Raw genomic sequence first — 26,868 nt, 5'->3', positions numbered from 1 at the left:
TTGGAAAACCTCTAAGTGCTTTAATTTAAGGAAAGGTGGAGGAACAGATTAACACATTTTTAAGTGTCTCACACAGTCACTCAGACATAAGGAAGAAAAAAACTGTCCTTATTTAACAATTATCAACTGCTCTCTAACAAAACCTTATATTCAGAGGGTAAACAGGTTATTTTAAAAATACCAAAGAAAATGAAATCCCTCATTGTTCATAACATCCTTAAGTAATGGCAAAGAATTTTTTATCTTTGGTTTCCTATGATTAGAGGGGGTAAAGCTCAATGTATTCAAATTTTAAAGAAATTTAAAATGCTAAATAAAAATTATTTTAGCACCTCATTTGTACCCTAAAATTCAAGTTAACCATAAAGACTATAGTGATGAACCACAGTTAAGACTCTAGATAATATACATTAAATGAACTCATTGTTTTAATTGACAGTTTATAAAATAGCACTGTACCCATTAATTCTTCCATAAATAGTTTTATAGTGTTTTTTCAAAGTACCAAAAAAAAGTTGCAGGAAATTTATTTAAAATAATATTATTTATGGTTAATATTGAAGGTACTTTTTCCTCTATAAAATACTGATTAAATTTTACATTTATTTTTTCTCATTTTGATTGTAATAATATTTCCCATGGTATAAAACATCACACATTTTTGTCTATTATAAGTTATAATAGGGCAGGGAATGAATTTTCCATTAAAATAGCTATTCTTATTACACTGATCTTGCTGAATTTTTTAAATATTGTGGACTCTTGTGGAAGCAGATCTGGATGACTTTATACAAAGCAAAAGGACAAAAATATCGTCTTCAGCAGTGGCTGGATTACATGGTGTCTTTGTGCCCAATTCAACATGTTTAATTGTGTGGTCGCTGATTTGCCTTTCGTGTGGTCGGCATGCATTATTCTAAATGCTGCCCTTATTAACACTGAGGAGGAGGATTCTCCAGCATAACAAGAGGCAACCTAGACAGACAAAAAAAAAAAAAAAAAAAAAAAAAAAAAGGAAAAAAAAGTCACACCATCTACTAGAATAATGGAGGCAAACATGAATTCTGTTTCATAGGTTATATTGTCCTCTTATTCTAAAATGACTGATGGTAAAGTTTAAATGAGTGCATGTGGAGAAAGGAGAAATAATGATATGAGTAGGTTAAATTCTCTAGCATGGGGAAATCCTTATTTTCATGGACTATCCATTTCCCATTGTCTCATCAGCAAGAACAAATGAAAAAGGCTTAAGGTAAATTTGGGAAGAAAAATTAAAGGCAAATTAAGTGGTGCTGAGGATAACTGCATTCTTGCTTCTCTGGGAAATAAAAACTGTCCCTTTTTAGTAATATTTAAAAGTACAAGTCAGAGTTTTGGAAGGGGTCATTTTTGCATCAAGTGTATAGAAAGGATAAGAAATCATATTCAAGAAACTGACAAACCAGATAAAAGATTTGAAATGGATAAATTCTTAGAAGTCATCTTCTCAGTTATCTTATTTAGATATGTAGCACTTTCTTTAAATGTAGCACCAAAGGCTAAGACTGAAGAAGTGAAATTCAACTAATTCAAGATGAATATGCACAAAATTTTTGATGAGTTTCTTTATCTTTTCTTATATTGATAAAGAGCATTTGTGCTTCTGAAAAGACATCTCCATTTCTTATGTTTTGGTAGTATTGAAAAGATAGGAATTTCAAATGCCACTATGAATAATGTTAGAAATTTAGTCCATCAATTGAGCTAAATATTTTAATGTACTTAAGATATTAAAGCTGTATTTAAGTAGTTATAGAACAATATTTTTTCAAGAATTTGAATCCCATCTTAAGTTGTTCCTAATATAAATTTAAAGATCATTTTATTTTCAACATAAATGGGTTGGTTATGATTTTTTTTACATTTTTGTTGTGGAACACAGATTTAAGTTCATAACAACTTTGAACTAATAACCTATGCTCATGTATTTTTCTGCTGCTGTTAAATTAATGTAGTTGAGGGAATCATACTAATAATTATTGGTTATTTTTAAAGCATTTTATGATTTTCCTAGTGCTTAGTATAAATTTATTCATTTGTTTGAAATGCTTTTGTTGCCTATTGAAATCGTGGGAAGATTGGAAAGAAGCAGGAAAAATATAATTATGTAAGGAGAATCCAATGGACCTTTTTTCATCCCTGAAAAATAATTATTTCTAATTATCTTGTTATATCTCATTTTAAGAGAATTTATTTGGTTTGAGGTGATATTTGGATGGTAGAGGACTAGAAGAAAGCAAATGGATTTTTATAATTTGTAACATTGATTGCATTTTGAGAATTAATATTAAAAAGACCAAAGGAAAAATACTAGTCTCCTCAACCTACTGATGTCAATAAGCTGTAATCATGAAGTTGTTGTCATGGTGGGTTTTGTTTGCTTTTTTTCCTTCTTTTTTTTTTTTTTTGGCTATTATTCCTTTTCAATTTTAGCATAGGTAGTATTAAACTGGCGCTTTCACTGAAAAAGGCTTTTTTAATTTTTTGATTAGGCTTTAAAAGTAACTTTTAAAATCCACAATTATGATTTTTAAAGAGATTACCTTGAAATTCATACGTAGATGATTCTGTTTTCTTATATTTTGTAATGAAATCAATACATTAGCAAAATTATTATCAGCATGCCTGGTATTTGGGGGACATTATTAGAAAAACTAGATAAAAGAAACCCTTGATAACCCCACTATGAATTTTGTATCTACACAGAGCAATGTATTGCACAAGAAAAAGAAGTAGTTTTATTTAAAGAAGAGGTATAAATTTATTTGAGAATATCAGCTATAAAGGGACATAAACCTTGTAATTGATTAATAAAAAAGAAAATACTTAAATGCAGCAGGTAAATTGTAGCTTAAGAAATTAGTAGGTATAAACATGGTTCATATTTTTATGCCTTTAAATCTAATGAATTCCAAATATTAAATTTTGAGCATTAAAGAAAAATCTCTAAGATTCTCATTTTGTCTGTTCTATTCTCTACCTCAAGAAGCAGGGAGGGAAATGTAATTATACAGGGATCTTCTGAATTAATATGAGAAATTAGATAAGTTATCATTAAAATTGAGGGAAGGAGAAAAAAATCAATCTCTAACAGTTGCCACTTACTTATATTTAACCTGCATAGAAATTTGACAGATTTTAAATCTTAAAAAAAAAAAAAAGCCTGACTTAATTACTATCTTGAATTACTGTTCTAATGGAATTATAAGCCCAAGATCCTCTCTTGTCTTGTCTTAACAAATTTATTATCAAAAGAAACATTGATTCTTGGAAATTTACCATTTATGCCATGGAGCTTCAACAGGGTTTTCTTTTAATGAAGATTTTAACTTTCAAAACATAATAAAACATAATTCAAAACATGATATATTTCAAAGATTCTTTATTGTGAATTGAATCAGTACCAAATAATATGAACATTTCCTTATACAAAATAGAACAGAAAAAGATTGCATATGAAATTATAAATCTATATTTTTTAAAAATTTACTTTTTTGCTTAAGTCTTTAAGCTTTAGAAGCTTGAAACTTCAGTAGGACTTTGGGGGGGACCCTCTGTATAATAAAAGTTACATGATATCTTCAAAACTGTCCTATTTGTCTGTTTTCCTTAATGTATATCTTTGTTCTATTCTGTTCCATGTATTTTTTTGGTGCTTCAATGATCTTCTTGTCTTCTTTATTTGTTCTTTTTTAAAATTTTAATTTATGTAATAAAACAAGCACTTTCATACCAAATCATAATAAAAAAAGTAATTGCACATGAAACAGCATATTTATTATGTACAACTTACTGTACCTTTTAAAAATATCGTAAAATTATCATGTAAATTTCTTTTTTTCTCCTTCTGACCTATAAATGGCTACCATTAGACACAAATATGGAAAATCATTATATACATACTTCTGTTTATCAGGAAATTTTTTTCTCAATATCTATTCCCTTTCCTTAAATCCTACCCCCAAATTAAAAAAAAAAAACTAAACTCCGTTGTTTCATATAAATATAGTTAAGCAAAATAGATCTCCAAGACTAATTTTTTCATCTTCAATTCATCACTTCTCTGTCAAGAGCTAGATAGTATATTTTATCATCAATCCTTTGAAATCATGATTGATCATTCCATTAATCAGAAATTGTTTTTCATTGCAATGTGATTATATAAATTAATCTTTATGTTTTGCTTATTTCAGTCTCCATAATACCATATAAGTCTTCCCAGGTTTGCCTGAAATCTTCTCTTTCTTCATTTTTTTATGGCTCAGTTGTATTTCATTACAGTCATTTACCTTAATTTATTCAGTCATACTCCATTAATGAGTAATCTGTTCTTTGTTTTCAAATCCTTGCCATTACAAAAAGAAGTGCTATAAAAATGTTTATACGTATTTATCCTTTTATCTCTCTTTGGTATCTTTGTGGTATAAGCCAACTATGGCATTGGTAGATTTAAGGGTATAAAGACTTTTGTGACCTTTGGGCTATGATTCCCAAGCACCTCTTCAAAATAACTAGACCAATTCAAAACCAGACATATAGTTTGCCCTGCTTCCCTAAATTCTTCTTTCAGTGATCATGTAACTTTTTTGTGATTTTTGCCAATTTAATGGGTAAAAGATGAAATGTTGGAGAGTTTTTTTTAATGTGCATTTTTCTAATTTAATTATAATGATTTAGAGCACTTTTTCATATGATTGTTTATATTTTGGATTTCTCTTCACAACTGCCTGTTCATATCTTTTCACTATTTATCTATTAGGAAATAGCTCTTATTCTTATATTTGAATCAGTTCCTTTTTTATCTTGGATATTGAACACAATAACACTGTATTTATATTTTAATGGAGAGAATTGATGAAAATCTCAATAATGCACACTAAAATGAAAGAAAAGAATTTTTTAACTAAAAATCCCAGTAAAGAATATTAGAATTTATTTTCAGTAGTCTGTCACAAGAAGTAATATTCTTTAAATCAAAAAAACATGTTAGTATGTTATCACTGAGAGAGAAATACAAAGCTGCATTGCTGTTCTAAAAATGGGGCAACTTTTAGGAGTATGACTTCTACATGAACTCTTTATCAATAATATTTAGATTCAAAAGTGTTTCCTTTTTTGAACTTAGATATTTTTTATTTTAAAATTTTTAATAATAGCATTCTATTTTCAAAATACATGCAAGATAGTTTTTGACACTTACCCTTGCAAAATCGTTTGTTCCAAAATTTTCTTTCTCCCTCATTCCACTATTCTAGACAGCAAGTCATCCAATATAGGTCAAACATGTGCAATTCTTCTAAACATATTTCCACATTTGTTGTGCTGCACAACAAAAATCAAATCAAAAAGGAAAAAAATGAGAGGAAAAAAGCCAAGCAACCAACAACAAAAAAAATGAAAATACTTTGTTGTGATCCACATTCAGTTCCCATTGTCTTTTCTGGATGGAGATGGCTCTCTTCATCACAAGTACACTGGAATTAACCTGAATCACCTCATTGTTGGAAAAAACCAAATCCATCAGAGTTGATCATTACATAATTTTGTTGTCTCTTTGTTCTACTCCCTTCACTTCACAGTTCATTTAATTCTCTGCAGACCTTTCTGAAATCATCCTACTGATCATTTCTTATAGAACAGTAATACTCCATAACATTCACATACCATAATTTATTCGGTCATTCCCCAATGGATGGGCATGCACTCAATTTCCAGTTTCTTACCATATAAAAAGATCTGCTACAAAATTTTTGCACATGTGGGTCCTTTTCCCTTTTTTTGTGATATCTCAAAAGTGTTTCTTTAAAGAAGTTTTTCAGAAGGTCCAAGCTTCAATTTACCTCTCTACAAAAGGCAGCTGAGTATGATGAAGAAAATGAGTCACATCATACTTGTTCATAATTTCTAATGATCCTAGATTTCGTCTAGGCTAGTATTCTCTCTAAATTGTCCATGGCTTGGTAAAATATAAAATAGATTCACTGGGCAAAAAAAAATTATCCATCAATAAGTGGTTCCCTTCTGGTGATAACTCCCTTCAAACTTGAATTCATCTTGAGATAATAGACATCACTGGTCCCATATCTACCTGAAGACCTGTCACTTTGGTAAGACTTGCTAGCATTTAGACTTTTACTTCCATACAGCAGAATATTGTTAAACTCATAGCTGGCAAAACAAAACACTTGAATGAGTGGACCACAGGGATCTGTTTCTATTTGAGTTTGACATCACTGGCATAGACTTTAAGAACTCAGTCACATCAATACTGTAAAGAAACACTGGAGTAAGTCTCAAGTACAAGAGATGATAAATAGCTAACTATACATCAAGCAATAAACATTTTTAAATGTTTCTTATAAGCCCCATATTTTGCTAAGTTTTGGGGGTACAAAGATATGAAAAGAACATACATACACATTATTCTCAAGAGTTTATATTCTAAGTGGTATCTTCTGAAAATGGAATCTTCTCTGGGATGTATAGCGCCAGGTTCTACTTTGTTCAACATTATACCCATAAATGAAATAAAAAATCTATTGGATTAGTTTTACACACATACACACATACACATACACACACAAGTACCCACTTTTAATTCTTTTTTGTCATTTTCTAAGCAGATTTTTTGATGTGAAATTCAGATTTTAACTATCATCTTGAGAACTATAATAGTCACAAACTCTTGCACTAACCTATGATTCATTATCACCATTCTATATTCTATTTCTTTACCATAAATCTTGCAATCCGTTAAACATGTTAAACATGAAAGAAAGCCCTTATGTGAGAGAATATGAGAGATGCTTTAAAGAGAGTAATATTTAAATTCTATAAATTACTGCATTTTCCTGACATCTGGACTATTTTTAAACCAGTGGAGACTTTTCTCAAAGTTTTTTTTTTTCTTTTAATAAATTGTTTCCAGTATCAAACATAATACTACTGAATTCATTTGACCACAAATGCTTTCTTCTGGGCATCAATTTTAATACTGTAATAAGATAAGGCTATTTTACTTTTATAATAATAATAATATTAATTATTATAACAATAATAAATTGTTGATGAAACCACATGAACTTCTGAACACTGCCTAATTCAGAGCAAAAACAAAGTTTTATCAGTTTAGAGATACCTCAGTAAAAGTCTATGGAAATGGTATAGAAAGACAAGACTCTTGTTACATGTTTTTAAAAATGCTCTGAAGGCCAATAATTTAAAATCTTTTTTAAAAGAAAGAAATTTGTTTCACCTGAAAAACAAATTGTTTTGACTATTATTAATAATTCTGCTATTTATAATGGAAGGCTTAGAGATTAAGGGATTTATTGAAGAGTCCCCAAGAAAGAAATGGTAAGTGGATGATATCCAAATATGTTTTTTTAAGTTCTTTTCTGAATCTCAATGGATTTGATGGGAAAAACTTAATTTATCCCAGTAAAGATGTGATGAACATTCAGAACACTTATATAGAAAGCATATGTTTTTCTTTTCTTTTCTTTTCTTTTCTTTTTTTTTTTCTTTTTTTTTTTTTTTTTTGATTTTTGGTTTTTGTTTTGTTTGGTTTGGTTTTTTGCTAACATTTCTGAAACAAACTCAGAGTTTAGTTAAATATTTGTTTGTTTTTAGGAACTCTCAGAAACTGAAGTGCTTGGATCGTTTTTCTCAGTGAAGTCTTTCTGGTGGAGGGTAATGTTTCAATGTTATATTGCTACTCTTGGTTTTTGTTTTGGGCTAGAAAATTTGACTGTTCAACACAAACCAGCAAAGGTACTGTTTTCACATTCTTGAGTGGCCCTCTTATTTTGAGTACTAAGTCATATATGATACCTCAATTTAATGTCACTTTTATTTTCTTATTTATTAAAGACTAAAAAGTTGTATCACTTCTAAAACTCATTGATTTTGAAGAAAGAATTTTGTCACAAATTCAAAACTGATGGAGGATTTTTATTCATTCTAGTGACCCATTCCATTAGATCTAATTTTATATGAGATCTTTGTATAGAAATAACAGATCTAATGTAGAGAGATCATGAAGGTTCCATCTCTTTCCTGATCAAGAAATAGACTTTGTGGGCCATGTTACTGCCATGACATGGATATTTTGTTTAAATTTTAAAGCTCAATCTTGTTTGAAAATGTCTTTTCTTATTCCACAATAATTTTAGGCCAGTTATATACTATTTGAAACATTTTGTACAGTCTGTATTTATTTATTAAAATAAAATCTTATTAAATTAAAAAAAAACTATAGTCTTGCTTTGTATTTGAGGAAAGAGAAAAATGAGACTTCTGTGCATGGCTTTTTAATATAAGAGATTTTAGTTCAACACTATTTACTTTTTTATGAGCACCATCATCTAACTTTTCTTGCTATACTACATTTTGCTCTATACTGATTACTTATTTCTGCCTTCTATGAACTTTTCCTGTCTTTGAAATTTACCTCTAGGGCACCATTACATAGTCTTAGAAATTGTGATTGAAGCACTGATGTTTTCTTGTTCTCTTTTTGGACCTCAAAGAGCATTCAGATACTTAAATCTCCAAATTTTAAAGAGATTAGGCCCCACACAGTTTTTATACTATAGAATGATCTAGCAATGATCTAGCAAATGATCTAGTTAATGATCTAGCAAAACTCTGAGCTAGTCAATATATAAGTGAAGGTCCCTCCTCTCCAGAAATAAATGAGATTGTAATAGTTGTTCCCTTTCTTGTCTGAACTCTTGTTTAGACTTTCAGTGAGCATAGATAACTTGAGAATTAAAACCTTATCATTTTCCCCCTTCATTTCATTGAAGACTTCTTGATAAGTGGCCTCTAGTGTTTAGTTATTCCATTTATTTTCTTGACATAAATGAAATGACTTATTTGTTTATTCATTTTATTAAAATGATCAGAGAATTTCATCTGAAGATAATTTTAGATGTGGGCCCCTATCTTTTGACTTATTCAGCATCCTTAATATTACTGAGGGGCTAGTGTAAAATTGTCATTTCTACTTTATTTTGCTAGTTATTCAAAATGAATACTCTTAGCCACATTATCTAGGACAACTGACCAGAATATTTTCTCCTCCCATTCCCCCTCCTCTCTTTTTCTGTCTGTCTCTCTCTCAGACATACACACACACACACCAGATAGATGATAGATACACATTTTTATATGTATAATCACAAACACATAATATTAGTGTGGAACCCCAAATGACTGAAAATTCTGTTTCATTTTATTGAAGACATACAACTAGGTATTATTCTACTTCCACAGTTTGCTCTACATGATGAGGTCTGTTTTGTTTTGTTTTGTTTTTACAATTATTACCTATCAAATGCTATTTTTTTACTATACCCTCTTCTGACTTTCAATATTCCTAATCCATTCTAATTATCCAATTTTGTCCATTTACATTTCCTAACCTTCTTAATTGCCTAATGTTTCTTATACCAAACATGTAATTAACAGGAATAACATAATGACATTGAGGTTTTTTTTTTTTTTTTTTGACATTGAGGTTTAACAGACTGTCTCTGAGCACTTGGTTTAGGTATTCTTCAGAGATCATAAAGTGTTGGTCTTTGAAGGAACTTTGTAGATCACTTATTCCAACTTTATTTTGCAGATAAAGAAACTGAAGTAGAGATGACCAAAATCATATAACTTATTTAATGGTAAAGCAATGCGCATTTAGGGTTAGGGTAGATTTACATTTAGAAGAGACTTAAAGGCCAAACTCAACCTCCTCCATTTATAAATTAGAAAACTGAGATGGAAAGGGGTAAAATTATTTGTCCATTGCATTTGCACTCAAGATTTCTTGACTGAAAATCCTACATTAAGGTTACTTTGCAGCCTAGTTTCCTGAGGACTGCAATCCACATTGTACTTTGCTTTAGAAATTAAAAAAAATTTCAATGAGTAGGTAGGGCAGCAGTCCATGTAAGAAATTTTAAAGTCAATTATGAAATGTAAAAACTATACTTATTTTGAGGTGTGGCTTTTTGGTTTCCCTGTTAAATGCCTCCTACATTGTGTGACATTTTTTCAATATCTCCTTAAGTCATTGATGTGTGGAGGACTCATTAAAGTTCTCATGTTTAGCATTTTGATTTTCTAATTTAAAAAATCAGTGGTTCAAGATGTGTCATTAAAAATATAATATTGTGGGGCAGCCAGGTGGCATAGTGGATAAAGTACCAGTCCTGAAATCAGGAGGACCTCAGTTCAAATCTGGCCTCAGACACTTAATACTTCCTAATTGTGTGACCCTGGACTTAACCCCAACTGCCTCAGCAAAAAAAAAAAAAAAAAGTGATATTATATAAATAATGGGACAAAAAGGTGTAAATACATGATCAGAAGTTAGTCTGATAACCAATATCACTTCTCTTTCACCAAATGGTACCTTGGTTCTTTCGTGTTGTTTTTCTACAAAAGTATAAAAAAGAATATGGAAATATTCAAAAATCCAAAAGTCTTAAATATTATAGGCAATCTTGAATGCTTTCTCAGGTGAAGAGAATAGTACCTAGGATAAAAGCTGAAATATACCTTATTACAGAATGAATCAGGTATAGAGTGTCCTTCTGTTGATTTAAGAAAGTACTAAATCCTGGTGAAACATTTTTCAATTAGCCTGTCAGAAAAATCACTTTTTTAACTAAAAACAAAAGTGGTCCACATAAACCCTAACATCTTAAAAACAATACATGTTTGAGAAGCAGTTTTAAAGTGTTATGCTGTTAAAATAGAATTAACATAGAGTTATTATGATAGTTCTACAAGTCTTATTATTTGGGGAGAGTTAAAATAGAAACAGACTAATCTGAGCCTTATTGTGATTTTCTAGATAATTTTAAAATATATTTTTGTCATTCATTGACCAAGAAAAATAATCATCATAGAAAAGAAAGTAATTCAATGTTCAGTTCCCAGAAGTATCAGATATTTTAGTGAAAAAAATAAGGAGACTATTAGAATATAGTATTCCTTTTTTACAATTATTGAAACTGAGTTTTATCTTGAAAAAATGTTTATGACCTTTACAGATGATCTCGGTACAATATTCGAAATAGTTGTCAGAAAAATGTACAAATACTAATGGTATCCTTTCAGATCTTGGGCAAAACATTTTTAATCTCACTAATATACATTATTTTCATTTTTAGTTATATCTGCTTTTGCTATATCTTTAACAAGACTTTAAGCTCTCAGAAAACCAGGCCTAATGCTCATCTAAAGTTTGTTTCCTCTCTAAGCACAAGACAGTATTCTAACACAACAAACATTTAATAATTTTTTTGGTCAAATTGGATAGAAGTGAATTTTATCAAAGAAAATTTCAGAATACAATTAAAGGACATATCTCCACTGAGAATCACTGTAGTTAAGAATAGTTTTCCAAGGAATAAAAGATCAAAGATTTTTAATAAGACCATAGTTCTAAAACTAAATTGGACAAAGTACTAAAGGGTTTATTGTAAAAAGCAGTCCTGAATTGAAAGATAGATGAACTGCAAATCCACTTGTTGGAATACATCATCTGGGTGCAATTCACTGGAATGAGCTTAGTAGGGAAAGAGAAAGATAGAAAGCTTCTGTGACTGGGATTGAGCTGATAATTGCACCGTGCTTTGATAAGTATGGGTGTTCATAGTACAAAACAGTCACACTAAAGCTGTCATTATCTCTTCTTTGTAAAGTGTCTCATGGGTCATTTGATTAAATAAAGGCACATGTACCCCTGTGCTGAAAATAGAGGGAAAATGGACTCTCACAGACATACTGCCTCATTGTAAACAGAGAAGCAATATCTTTCCCACTAGTTTTATAATGTGTAGGTGATTATATAAAAACACAGAAAAAAAATGAATCAAAGGTAACAAAAGCAGAGGATTGTAAGGATTTTGTAGGAAAAATACTTTTGACTTTCCCTCTTGCCATAAATTAAATTAAATACATAAAATTAAATAAGTTGCTTTATTTCCTAGACCTGGGGTTCAGAATCAGGAAACAATAAACCTTTTTTTTAAAGAGTCACAAATATTTTATTAATAATAATGATGATGATAATACGCTATGATTATAATGCTATCATTATAATAATGATAACAAAGATTAAGAGGCAGTCTTAGGGTTGTTGTAGAATGATGGACCTAAAGTCAGGATGAACTGGGCTCAAATACAATGTCCAACTCTTACTAATCATGGAACCATGAGGAAGGAAAGTACCTACTGTGTGCTAGACACTGTGCTAAGCATTTAGCAAATATTTCATTCAATTCCATTTGATCCTCACAGTAATTCTGAGAGAGGTGCTTTTATTATTATCCTCATTCTCCAGTGAGCAAGCAGAGATTAAGTGATTTATAAAAAAGGTCATAGTATCTGAGGTTGAATTAAAATTTGGAATCAAATTCTTGATTCCAAGCCAAGATACCTCCTGGGCATGCCCTAGCACTTCTCTGAGTTGCAGACAGCTATCTAAGATTTGGTGTACTAATACCACTCTAAAGATTGTGCTCTGAATTCGTAGAGGAAATGCCTACACCAACAAAATCACAGATTGGTAAATATATTGATTTTTTTTTGTTTGTTAATAATATAGATTCTAAAATTTCTCCATCCTGAAAATGCATAAAAATTTATTGAGTCCTGGATGTCTCTGCTGAGAAACCAATTGTCATTTCACTTCTTATCTTTGTCCAGTCTAATCAACCAATGACCAAGAATTTTGTTGTTGTTTTTCTTCAGTTTGACTCTTCATGACCCCATTTGGGATTTTCTTGGCAAACATGCTGAAGTAGTTTGCCATTTCCTTCTCCAGTTCATTTACAGATGAGGAAACTGAGGCAATCTTGTCCAGGATCACACCACTAGTAAATATCTGAGAACATATTTAAGATCAAGTCTTCCTAACCCCAATCCTGGCACTCTAACCATGGTGTCATCTGGGTATCCCCAACATTTATTTTGTCCCAGATACTGTATTAGGGCTTAGTAGTTCTACAAGGCAAATAAACAAAACAGAGTCCTTTGCTTTCCTAATCCTCTCAAAAGAGAAACAATATACATACAGATGAGTAAAGAGAAGACACATACCAAGGCATTACAAAGTATATTCATCCCAATTTCTACCTTTTAATTTTTCTCATGATAGTTTGCCTCAGTTTCCTCATCTGTAAATTCTGGAGAAGAAAATGACTAAATAATATATCAATAGCAATGACATGATAAGCAGCCTTCAGAGATAGTATCTTGGGGAAATGATTTTGTCGGGAATTTTATAGCTGTCAATTTTCCAAAATAACTTAGAAGGTGATTTTGGTCCAGTTTGTTTCTCCTTGTCCATATCATTACATTTAATTGACCTTATCTGCATCTTTCTTTTTGTATCCTGTTAATATTATCTTCTAACTGCCATTTTCTATCATATAGGGCAATTAAATTACTCCTTCTGCAATATCCTTTCTCCTCCACTATCTTTTTTGCTGGAGTCCACACTATAAGTCTCTGATATATTACTATGAGACCAGATATTTTGCTGGATTCAATTATATTAGAGGTGCTGTTTTGTTATTGTTGGTATTTTGTATATGTCTCATGAAGTCAAATATATTTACTCTCAGCCTGTTTCTATTTGGGTGTATTCTTTATGTGATTGTGTAATGCCCAACCTAGCAGCAAACAACTAGAATCATGTTGGAATCTTCACTGTTTTATGTAGGTTTTCATTTATATAATTTTATATAAGAACCAAAATGGACTTTAAAAATGTTTGAGACTCTAAAAATTGTCCACCCCATCCTATCCCCAAATCTCTTTTTGCCATTTTATTTTGTTTTGTAATAAAACCTGAATTTTATTCCCTTGGCTACTGCATATATTATCTATAAACTGCAGGAATTCTTGACTCTTAATTACTCTTATTTCAATATTTCAAGCATCTGTTTACTCAGAGAAAATAGGAATGATCTAATGGGGAATGAGGAACTAGACTACAGACTACAACCCTCCTTCATGTTAGTTAATGGCTTCAGGAGTTACTCTAAATGCAGACTTCATCATCCTAGTAATAACACTTAACCAGATTGGTCCATAGGCACCAATCAATTGGCAGCAGTCCAGTTGGCAATATTAGTGGACATACTATACATCAGTGGGACTATACTTGAAACCTAGCCACCTTGTAGGACTTCAGTGATAGTTGATAGAAGTTCCATTTTTATAATGGAAGGTTAGAATACCAATTCCACTGGATCACCTTATCAAAAGAAATAATAACCATCATGTATATACTTTGCATAATGTATATGCTTTTTTTTGTACTATAAGAAATTTTCTGGTACCATAGAAAATAGTGCTACCGGTTTTTTTTTTTTTTCCCCGAAAATTGGTTTGTGAAGATCTTTCTTTCTTTTTTTTTTTTAAACTTTTTATTGACAGAACCCATGCCAGGGTAATTTTTTACAACATTATCCCTTGCACTCACTTCTCTTCCGATTTTTCCCCTCCCTCCCTCCACCTTCTCCCCCAGATGGCAAGCAGTCCTTTATATGTTAAATAGGTTACAGTATATCCTAGATACAATATATGTGTGCAGAACCGAACAGTTCTCTTGTTGCACAGGGAGAATTGGATTCAGAAGGTAAAAATAACCGGGGAAGAAAAACAAAAATGCAAGCAATTTATATTCATTTCCCAGTGTTCTTTCTTTGAGTGTAGCTGCTTGTGAAGATCTTTCAAACACTTAACATTAGGGATGGATAGGCACACTGTTCACATCCTCATAGAGTTCTGACCATTGATTTCGATCAGACCTACAGAACCCCTGCTTTTCCAGCCTTGGGCTTCTCCAGAGCAGAACTCCAGAATCCTTGTTGCCAAAATACACAAGTAAGTTGTACCATTCCACTTCCCCTTTCTAAGCTAACATCAGCAGCAAACTTACAATTGAATGACCTTGCTAAAAATACATCTCCTTATTCACATTGTTTTTATAGCATGATGAAAGGCTATAATTTATTAACACTCATTTTAATTGAACTAATTTACTTACCTGCTCTGAAATCCTGGCAGTTGAAATTGCAAAAATGTAAATGCCTACTTCATCCGAATTTCTGAAACTATATTGTTACCTGGAATCATGAATCAGTAAATCAATACAAGAATAAATGACATTTTTGGTAGTGGTTAGTTTATTTTTTGTTTTGGAAATTTTGCTTTTGGAATTTTTTTAAAGAACAGAGAAGGGAAGAAATTAAGTCAGAATGGAAGGAAGAAAGGGGAGGAGAGGAAGCAGTGTTATCTATGATTTATGTTTATTGAAAAATGTTTTATATATGTTTAATATTCTAGTAGGCACATTGTAAATACTCAGTAAATAATTGTTATTATTAATATTTTTATCAGCATACTTTACCCAGGAGTAAAAATGTCTATCTTTAAAGTGAAGGATTTGATTTTTAAAACAGAATTACCACTTAGAATATTAAACAAAAGTTTATTTTTTCATTTGCCAGATGAATCCAATATTTCTCTCGTCAGATATTCAAAATATACAAACCAAAATACTGTCCCAATGGCTAGAAATGGGTAATAATGTTTTAATAATATTAGCAATCCATTGACTAACGCATGGTTAATGTAATCATATTGCATTAAGTAACCTTTGTTAAATGGAGAAGAGAACCACTAAGAAAGTAAATGTTGTACCAACTTATGCCAAGGGATAAGTACTTTCAGATTAATTTCCAAAGAAGTTCCTATATTTGTATGCATGTGGTTGACTATTCAGTTTTCTTATCTTTCACATTTCTTGACTGTTGGCACATACTTCTCTGTTGTTTGTCATCTACATCTTTAGATACTTTACCTTTATGTAATAGTTTTGCTTCAAGCTCATTAATTCTTTCTCGCACTTAAACTCAATGTTGTCATGATTGCAAACATTTATAATAAGAATAAAACTGTTACACTGATGATTGCTTTTGTTAAAAAGCATAATCCTTTTTAAAAAAGAGAGAGAGAGAGAGAAGGAGGGGAATATAGGGTAACATTACTCTGTATTAATATGTACGTATGTAACACAATTGTTAGCCCTCTATTGCTGAACTTCTTGCAAAGGGAAAATATTTTCCTTACATTGGATCCCATCCCCATCCCCATCACCAGTGTTCACTTTATTCCATTATCTAGCTCATTTTAGAAATATCCTTGTCAGGTAGAAAAGCATTTCATAACAACTAATGGCAGCACTAAAATCTCCATTAAGTTAATTTTATTTCCCCATGAACATTTAGTATTCTGTGTGCCTTTTTTTTGTCTGTAGGTCAAGTTCTTTGTCTCCTGTGAGGAGTCAGAAGAATAGCTTTTTAAAAACTTAAACATTTATTTATTACTTCCATAAAATTTTTTTGGGAAAATGTATCCTTGATTGGCAACAATTATCATTTTATATTTCTTTAACTTTAGGGACAATAAACTTTATAATAACTCTAACTTCCAGAGAAATAACATTTAGATATTCTTAATTAAATTATTTAAAATTATAGATATAAACAGATACAAGTAATTTTAAAAAGTCATACATTTGAAAGAAGCTAGTAGTTGGAGTTATTTTAAGATATAGTAATATATATACTATGGATTAATGTTGCCAGAAGAGATGCAGGAGTAACTTTAGCATGAGTATATGAACATTTTTCAAAGCTATTCCAAAGTCCCTGTGTTAAACTGATGAACTTTAACTTCTTGGGCCTTCACTTAGAGCCCTGCTGACTTTTATATAATGTAAAATTCTTAAGCTTAACTACATAGGTTTCCAGTCCACAATAAATTAAAAACAATAAAGCAGAAGGAAAAAGAAAAATAGGATGATATTAGAAGTACTATGACAACAGCAGTGACAGAAACAACTTGACATTGCAGGAGGTGAAAAGAAAAACTAAAAAGCAGATATAGAATTCTATTACCATGTAGTAGGCCTAATGGATCCTAAAATCAAAGAACATCAGCATTGGATGGAACCCTAAAGCTCATCTCATCTAATCAAGTCTGTTCAGTTCCCAGATGAAAAACCAAAGATCCCAACGATGAAATTACTTTCTCCAGTCATTTACTCATATTGACACCCCAGGAAAAAAATCTAGTATTCCTTCTGTAAGAAACCAGAAAATCTAACCTACATTTTATAAAGAAATATTTCCATCAGAAATGGATAGAAAGTTAGATAGAGTGTTTATTAAATATTTATCATGTGCTGAGCACTGTGTTAAGCATTGGGGATACAAATAAGAGATACTAGATAGAAAAATAGAGAAATGATTTAAATTTTGACCCTCAAAGGAAGAAGCTTCAATTGTGTGAGAAACCTCATTTCCCAAAGATATTTGCTAAATGAGACATTATTGTCATGGAAAAGAAATTAGGTCACAAGATGGAATTGCATGAAGCAGACCATAATTATACAATTAAGGTGAAAAAATTAGGTAAAATGCAAGTTAAATAACAATTTATGAACATTTAGAATTTGAAGTGAATCTTGGAATTCCATTTGAAATGAATACAAACAATGAGAATTGTGAATGGGATTATAAAATGAAACAATCACTTTGGTAACACATACAGATAACTCCAATAAGACAATAAATTGCCGAGAAGGTACAAATTGGTATTGTAAGGGGAATTCTTAATTGGGAGCTCCTTGCACTGAAAAAATCTAGTCAGAAATGATTTTCTATGAAAGCCAAAGTAAAAAGTGTCAAGATTATAGGCTGAATTTTTAGTTCATTTTTGTTTACCAAGTAAATTTCCTCTTAGGCTACCTTTAATAATGATATAGATAGTGTTACTACCTTATATGCAGTTCTGGTTTCATTCAAGTTAAAAATTCTAAGTTAGAAGTGACTATAACTGACAAAATTCAATAAAGAAGAAATATTCAAATATCTAAAGGAGAAATGAAATCAGGAGAATACATTTATCACATAAAGCATGCATTCACAATTTTTCAAGTTATAAGTTCTCTTCCCTGTGGGAAGCAGGCTTCAGGTTTGAGTGCCAATTGTTTGGAGAATTTTAGTCATTCTATCAAGGTCAAGAGTAAACTACAATTCCAAATCTTTTGAACATCCATCTTTTCGAGGGATAGAATCTCAGATCTTTTTATGTGCTGAGAGAGAGGTGGTAGTGGTATTTTGCTTCCAGAATTTTATTCAAAGATCATACAAGGAAGATTGAATTGTAACAATTAAGTCAGAACTTGAAAGAAAATAGATCATCTAAAGCCAAAGTAGGTAAGCAACTAATTGCCATGATTTGGCTGTACTATTCAGTATCATAAATTATTTTCATAAGTAATTTGCAGCAGATGATTATTGGTTATCAGCATTTGCAGAAGTTCCCAATCTTCTTGGAGTTCCTACAAGTCATTGGGATTTGAACAGTTCAGACTCTTGATTTTGTCTTACAGGCTAAATGTCCATTTTGATGATGTTTCATTTATTAAGCTCTTTATAAAGATCCTAAAAACTTCCATGGGATTATATTTAACATGTATAATACATATTTTAAAATCTTCAAACAGGTTGATTTGATTTTCTCTTTTTGAATAGCAAAATAAAAAAAAAATCTTAAGCATCAAATGACTTATTTGTTATATTTGAAAGTAATCCTTTTTTCCTTTAACCAAAGTTTCAGACCCAAAGTTTACGTCTCTCAGACCTGCACAGAAAATCCCACTTATGGAGAGGAATAGTCAGCATCACTTTGATAGAAGGGCGAGACCTCAAGGCCATGGATTCAAATGGATTTAGTGATCCCTATGTGAAATTCCGGCTTGGTCATCAGAAGTACAAGAGCAAGGTATTTTGCCTTTATTGTGTTTGTAAGATTTAATTCCATTGACGATTATACTTTTAAAACTGAAGAAACTAGTCTTTAATAAATGTAGCAGAACCCCTTCTTAGGGTATCTGTGAGAACAGAGAACTAACATATACTATGTTTTCTAAGACTTTTACTTTATGTAATTGCAAACTTTCAGGGGCACAACATGATGTACATTATTATATAAAGGGAGAGGCACCTGATGTAGTGAATAGAGAATCAAATTTTCCTTGTAGTCTTGCCTCTGACAAGACACCTGGCACTACAAGCCTCTGACATATATATAGTCTTATGCTGCTGGGCAAATCACTTAAATTCTTACTATCACAAGCTATTATATGCCATTTATGTTTCTGATCTACATCAATTGGGGGAATTTCCATATTGGGAGTTCCTTACACTGATATAACAACCCTGTTCTCCATCCCCTACACCTACCTTCAAGGCAAAACTTTAAATCCCTGTATGATGTTGTTTAATGGTCTGCTTTTTGCTGCTGGTGTTAACTAATGACTCGGGGCAATTCATCTCATCCATTTCAGGTTGGTGACCACCTACTACCATGACTTAAATTCATTCTTTGTAGTGCCATTATACATGTCAATTGTTTTTACGAATGCAATTGCAAAGTATTCATTAGCATTAACCATGCTTGGGAATTTCATTGGAATGATTCTTCAGTGATTAAATGATCCATAAATTAGTACTTAAAACATTACATCAGTTTTATCTATCAGTCAAGTGGCTGGTTATTGAACATTTGCTGTTATATTGGTCACTGTGGTTGATCTGGAAAACTACCCTATGAGTCCCAGTTGCTACCCTCTAGAAGTCAAGTTGGGGAAAATGAGACATAAATACAATAACACAAAGCAATATTAGCTCATGTTTTATTTTGTACTTTACAAAGCACTTTTCCCACAGCAAGCTTGGATAGCATGTAATATACATCAATGTTAAGCTTATGTCCAGAATAAGGAAACTTGAAGTCAGAAGTCACAAAGATTGTTCGATTTTGCTAGGAAATGATGAAACTGATATTCAAATCCAGATCTTTAGACTACAAGCAGTGATAGAGATAAAAAGTACTCCTAGAGTTTATAGAAGGAAAAGTCATATTTTATTTTTATATTCAAATTTTTTATGCATCCTCACCCTTTCTTTTAACTGGGTTGAATTTGATGACAATTTGAATTTGATTCTTATATCTAATGTCTTGAGGACATCAGAACAACAGTATGATGCATTCAACTCTGTCTCCCAGCCAGTGTTCAGTGATGAAGAATTACACAATATATGCCAGTGACACTGATGGCTTTTTATCTTTTACTTTGCCAGCTTTCCTTCTGTGCTCCTTAAAAGAAGTATCAAACTTGAGCCCTAGAAAGACCTAATCAGGCCTGAGCTAGAGTAAAATGTAATTGGGAAATGTTTAATGATATAAATAAAAATAAAGTTACAGCATAGATAATGTTAATTTGTGGTTTTCTGAGTAAAGATATGGCTTACTTTGACATTACTACTCTATACAGTTTAAATCTTTATTCTATTCTTTGTTGCTAAAATATGAAATCTACAATGGGCACTTGTCTCTTGTTCTCTCCCTTTTGACTAATCTAGTTTTTTCCCAACTATTCCATACTGCCTCTTTTTCTCCATATAATCTATATGAAAAATGTAGTGTTCATTTGTCCATTCAAAAAATATAATTTCCTCATTTCCTGCCTTTATACTGGGGGAGTACACATTGATACTCTAAGCACTCTCACTTCCCAGTTTCTCGATCTACTCACTTGTGACCTACTCCTTCCTCTACTGAATGGCCTGAAATGCCCTCTTCCACAAGAGAATTTTCTCCCCATCCTCAGCCCCCTATTGATGCCCCCCTCTGAGATTATTCTCCATCAAAAGTGAACATTTCTTCTGAGTATATATACATGTTGAGTTTCTCATTAGAATATGAACTCCTTTAAAGACCACATTTTTGCCTTTCTTTGTTTCCACAGCACCTAGCACAATTCCTGGCACTCAGTAAGTGCTTCACCATTATTGACCAACTAACTTAATGGTTTCATTATCAATGTTCTCCCACTTTACAATAATTTGATTTTAATACTTTTCTTTAGATTTCTCATCTAGACTTCTGTGGAATAAAGCACTTTTGATATTTTGATAAATAAATCTCCTTATATAGTTGCAGCATGCATGATTCTTCTATTAAATTCCTTTCTGTAGACTATAATAACTATTAATCCTAGTGCCTTGAATACATTCAATATATATCTATTGATTTAGTTTCATTTAAATTGTTTTAGAATTTTTGTTATGTCATTTTTCAGTCATGTCCAACTTTTTATGATACCATTTGGAATTTTCTTGGCAGAGATGCTAGAGTGGTTTGCCATTTCTTTCTCCAGCTCATTTTACAGATGAGGAAACTGAGGCAACAGAATTATGTGACTTGTGCAGAGTAGCATAGCTATTAAATGTCTGAGGTCAGGTTTCAACTCAGGAAGATGAGTCTATCTAATGCCAGACCCAGCATTCTATCTATTATGCTGTTCCACCTGCGCCTGTGTTAGAATAAGATTGCTTTATAATCACAACAAACCTCAAAAATTAGCTGAAAAACTGTTTCTTTGGAATTTTAGTAGAAACTTAAGAAAATAGTCATTTTTCTAATAAGAGAAATGTATTATTCCTGTGATCCTCTGCCAAAACTTAATATAAAGTCATCTTGGCAGCTGTCTAGTTTATGTATTTTTTTTTTTCAGCCTAGTTCTCCACATTTTGGGAATAACCAAGGGACAGAAACAAAAATTCTTGGAAACTCCAATTTTCCTCTTTCCACTCATTGACTATTATTATAAAGAATCACTCATATTGTCTAACTGATGTTTTCATCTTGTTTTTCTTCCTAAATTAGGAATAGTTCAGTCTGATTCTCAAATTGTTATCTAGCCTTGTCTCCTGTCCATCACTAAAGATGGCTGAGGATAAGTTCCTCCCTCAAGAGAAACAGTTCGTTTTCATCATAAGGGATCTCCTTTTTTGTGGGATCAATAAGTATGGTAAATCTGTCCCATTATCTGTGGTTCCTGGGATTTTTTTTAATAAGGCTTCAGACAAGTTCATATAATTTTCTGTTAGTACCTAAAATTTAATTTTGTGTCTTAGGTGAGAGAAGCTTCAATTATAAAACAATAATTACCTTCTTGTTCCTTTTTTTCCAGATTATGCCCAAAACATTGAATCCTCAGTGGAGGGAACAGTTTGACTTTCATCTCTATGAAGAGCGAGGAGGAATTATTGATATTACTGCATGGGACAAAGATGCTGGGAAGAGGGATGATTTTATTGGCAGGTTTGTGCTAATTGGTCTTTCTATTTCACTCAGGAAGAAAGTATATTTTCAATAATAGTCTTTGTTTTCATTTTAATTCTCATAATCAACCTGATCATTCTGAAGAAAATGTAGGATTTTACCAGAAGATACATAGCTTCACTATTTATTTCACATTGTAGAGAACTGAAAGGCAAATCTCAGTATTGACCAGTAGGTGGCAGTTTTGACCAGTTGATGGGTAGAAACTATGCTAACGGGAAAATGTGTAAAAGGATCCAAAGATAATAAAAGGCTTCTTTCCTATAGAAGAACTCTCTTATTCAGAAGCATTGGAGATAGAGATAAGAAAATCTTTTGAACTTTTAAAACAATATAGTTGTGATTTCCTATTTGTAGCAAAGAAACTGCTTTCATAAAACATTTTGTTATGACCATAAAATGCTGTTTTTGCAAAGTACAGCAAAGGATGGAATCTTTAGAATTTGTGAAATTGTAAAGAGTAACCCAGAAGAATGGTAACTAAGCAAATATGTATTAATCTAACAATGCAGGTTAAAGATTGAGATCCATATAATGTAAATATATATTTACATATATGTGATGTGCTATATATATATATACATATTATATATGTGTTGATGTATATTGAGTAGCTGATTACATAGGATCTTGAGAGACAGAACTGGAAGAGACCTTAGAGATCATTAAGTTCAACCTCTCTAATTTTACAGACAAGGAAACTGAGATCCAAAGAGATTAAGAAATATGCTATCCACCTTAAGGCCTTTATTACCTTTTATCTTCTATTATAGTAGCTTTCTAAATACTCTACTTGCTTCAAGTTTCTCCCTTCTCCAATTCTTCCTCCATACAGCTATCAAAAGAATTTTTCTAAAGTACCTATGGATTAGACTGCTACTTATTCCTCTAGGTATCTTCAATGACTCTCTATTACATTTAGGATAAAATATAAGCTCCTTACCCAATAACTTAAACCTTCCACAATCTGATTCCAACCTACCTCTCCACATGTATTTATTACTCCTATTCATGTCCCCCAAATCCCACCAAATCATCCTTCTTAATGAATCTCAATTTTAGTAGTCCACATGCCATTTCTATGTCTTCTCTAAGCCACCCCCAATTCATTCCATTCTTCCTCATTTCTATTTTCTTAAGTTTCTTTGAGCATCACTTCAAGTGATCAAGCTTCAGATTTAACGCATGAGTTTTTCTGGGAAAAGCCAGCTGTGAGAAACATAGATACAAAGACCAAAGCCATAACAAGAAGAGGGATTTCATGAAGAGGGATTGAATCTGTTTCCATAAAAGTTGAGCAATTTCTAATAGGGTCAGAATATTCAGAATATTTGAATGTTGAATATTTAATTTTGGCTGGCTCTTTGGGGGGAAATGTATATATATGACACACTTTTAAGTTTAATCTGCATTGTTTAATCTTTTCTCCGTCTCTTTTTTAAGTCTAGACAATCAACAAAACAATATATTATCATGTGATTTATAGCATATGTCTCTTTCTAAGGTGTAAAAACATCCAAAATTTAACAATTGGATACAATTCAAAATGGCTCCAAACATCCCTGTATTAGAAATATGTATGACAAAAGTTTCAGTCTAGATTTGACATTGAGCACTAAAAAAGCAGATTAAGAGGACTATGAAAGAATAACATCAAACTGGAACTAGAATGGTTTATATTAAGACCCAAACTAAGGAAAAGAAAGACAAGAGGGAAAAAAAGAGGAGAGCAAGCAAATAGTCTAAAAACTTTTATATAAGACTGAGAATTATTGTTATCCTTTCAATCAGTTATATTTACCCTCTAGGGTATTAAAATCTCTTTAATGGTTGCAAAAAAACATTGCATACATTATCTTACTTTATCCATACAACAAGCCTGGAAGAATACAATTGTCCACATTTTATAGATAAGGAAACTGAGGCTGAGTGGTTAAGTGACTCCTGTTTATATAATTACTAAGAGTCAGAGGCAGGATTCAGACAGAGATCTTCCCTAAGTCTATGTCTAACAGTCTATTCATTGTAGCATCTAGGTGGTGCATTTCATATTATACTCCTTTTAAATATCTTAAGAGTTGATTATGTTCTTATTGAGAGGGAATTAATTGAGGAATTATGTCTCTAGGGTCTACTGCCTAGTGAATCTGAAATGTAGAGAAACTTCAAAAAGGTGATAGCATGAATAGCACATTGAAAGCTGAAGGTGGGGTATCAGTGAACTGAAAGTTGAGGTTACTGATAATGATGGTGGTGATGGTGTTTCTGCTGCTGCTGTTAACAATGTATTAACATGTCATTTGGGGTTTGTAAAGCAATGTTCTCACAATTTTATGAGGTAAAGAATTCTTGTAGCATTACTTTCATTAAAAATAGGGTGAGAGGTGGGGAAGGGAAAGTTACAGGGTTTAAGAGAAAACACTAGCCTAGATTTCCTTCCCCTTGGTATCTATTCTCTACTGTACCTTATATAGGACCACAGAAGAAGCTTCAGAGAAAAGAAAAGACAGTATCAAGAACTGTCCAGTTCTAAAATTAATTGAAAAAAAAGAATAAGCTGGGGATAGAACCAAGATGCATCAGTAGGGGCAGCAACCCAGAAAAATTCTCCCAATATTTTCACTAAACAACTTAAAGTAATACCTCCAATTGAATTCTGGAGTGACAGAATCAACAAAAAGCCAGGGTGAGATATTTTTCAGCTCAAGACAACTTAGGAAATGGATAGAAGAGATCTGTGCACCAGCAGGGGGTCCAGATAGAGCAAAATCAGTAACAGCACCAATGTGGACCTTGGAGGTAGTATCTGTGACAGTAGCAACGGCGGTTTTGGAAGCTCTTAGCCTGGAAGTAATAAGGTGTCAAACAACTGATCAGAAAGAGACAGGCGACTCTGAACTGCTACTGGGCATAGACTGGATGCTGTTTAGAAATTCTATTGCACATATGCAATTTTGCATCACAGTTCCAGGGCTCAGAGGAGTATAAGTGCTTACAACTGCAGGGGAGCCCTTTCTAGATAAAGATTAAAGTACAAACCAAGAAAGCAATGACCACATCTCTCCCTGGATCATACCACCTTAGAACAATTGAAATTTTGAAGAACCTTTCCATCCCCAGAACTAGCTCTGAAATAGCAGCAGAAAAAAATATCTGAAACTTGGGACAGCAACTTTCCAATCCAAGATGAGCAGAGCTCAATTAGTAATAAAGTTCAAAGTCAAGAAGTAATATAAGAAAATGAGAAGAAAAAAGAAACTAGACATAAAAATCTGTGATAATGGCAGAGCAGAAGACAACAGTGTGGAAAACAGTTCCAAGCAAAGCCTCAAAGAAAAATACAGTCAGGACACAAACCCAATATGAATTCCTGTAAGAGTTAAAGAAAGAAATAACAGGAGTAGAAAAAAAATTGGAAAAGAAATATGAGTGATACAAAAAAAAGTATGAAGAGAATTAACAACTTTGTAAAAGAGGAACTAAAAAAAGTTGAAGAAAACAACATATCAAAAACAGAATTGACCAAAAGGTAAAAGATGCAAAATGAATTCACTGAAGAAAAACAACTTGAATATCAGGATTGGTTGGGTAAATGGGACAAAAGAAGTACAAAAGCTCACTGAAGAAAATAATTCCTAAAAAATTAAAATTGGGCAACAAAGTCAACAGAATGAAAAAAAATTTAAGAAAATGTGAAATATCTTGTTCTAAAAAGAACAAATATCTTGAAAAATAGAACAAGAAGGAGCTAATTTAATAGTTGCTGGACTACCCAAAGCTATGATTTTTAAAAGAAACTAGACACTATATTTCAAAAACAATTATTAAGGAAAACTGCTTAATATATCTTGAATAAGGAGGATAAAGTAGAAATGTAAAGAATCCACCAATCACTTCTTGAAAGAAAGCCTAAAATTAAAAACTCTCAGGAATATTATAGCCAAATTCCAGCACTCCCAGGTCAAAGAGAAAATATTTTAAGGGGACATGGTTGAGGTGGAGAGGGGGAAATATTTACATATAATGGAGCTACAGTTAGGATCACATAAAACTTAATAGCTTCTGTCTTAAAGGAGTGGAGTTTTAAAATATATTTTGAAAGGTAAAGGAGTTAGGAATCACAACCAAGAATAATCTATTCAACAAAACTGAATATAATTCTTCATGGGGGGAAATAGATATTTAATGGAATAGAGGACTTTCATGCATTCTTGATGAAAAGACCAGAACTTAATTTTAAAAAAATTGACATTGAGTACAAGACTCAAGTGAAACATTAAAAAAAAAAAATAAACATGAGAAAGAAATCATGAGATGGTCATGGTTAACTGGTTTATGATCCTATATGGAAATATGATACATATAGCATCTAAGAACTTTATCATTATTAAGGTAATTAGAAGGAGTCTACATAGACAAAAGGTCTGCTTGTAAGTCAACTATGTTAGGATGATCTTAAAAAATGGATGAATGAGAAAGAAGAATTCACTGAGAAAGACGGAAATGAAGAAAATTAGGGAAAATTATCTCACTTAAAAGGGGCATGCA

The 26,868-nt window shown here is 31.8% G+C and overlaps 1 protein-coding gene across 8 annotated transcripts in view; it reads left to right on the top strand.

Annotated features, from left to right (window-relative positions):
• The window catches only part of MCTP1 (multiple C2 and transmembrane domain containing 1), a 697,990-nt gene that overhangs the window by 408,889 nt on the left and 262,233 nt on the right, over window positions 1-26,868 (top strand). For 4 of the 8 annotated variants that reach the window (XM_051993769.1, XM_051993752.1, XM_051993744.1 and 1 more), the window contains 4 exons: window positions 7,672-7,731; window positions 14,866-14,943; window positions 18,742-18,912; window positions 22,169-22,299. In XM_051993769.1, coding sequence (XP_051849729.1) covers window positions 7,672-7,731; window positions 14,866-14,943; window positions 18,742-18,912; window positions 22,169-22,299 — 440 coding nt within the window. The remainder of the gene's footprint in view (window positions 1-7,671; window positions 7,732-14,865; window positions 14,944-18,741; window positions 18,913-22,168; window positions 22,300-26,868) is intronic. The other 4 variants (XM_051993794.1, XM_051993777.1, XM_051993785.1 and 1 more) reach the window with 2 other exon arrangements.

This window comes from Antechinus flavipes, chromosome 1, assembly GCF_016432865.1.
Source record: "Antechinus flavipes isolate AdamAnt ecotype Samford, QLD, Australia chromosome 1, AdamAnt_v2, whole genome shotgun sequence".
NCBI classification, from domain to species: domain Eukaryota; kingdom Metazoa; phylum Chordata; class Mammalia; order Dasyuromorphia; family Dasyuridae; genus Antechinus; species Antechinus flavipes.
Note: the sequence above shows the minus strand (reverse complement) of the source record. Positions and strands in the feature narration are given on the sequence as shown.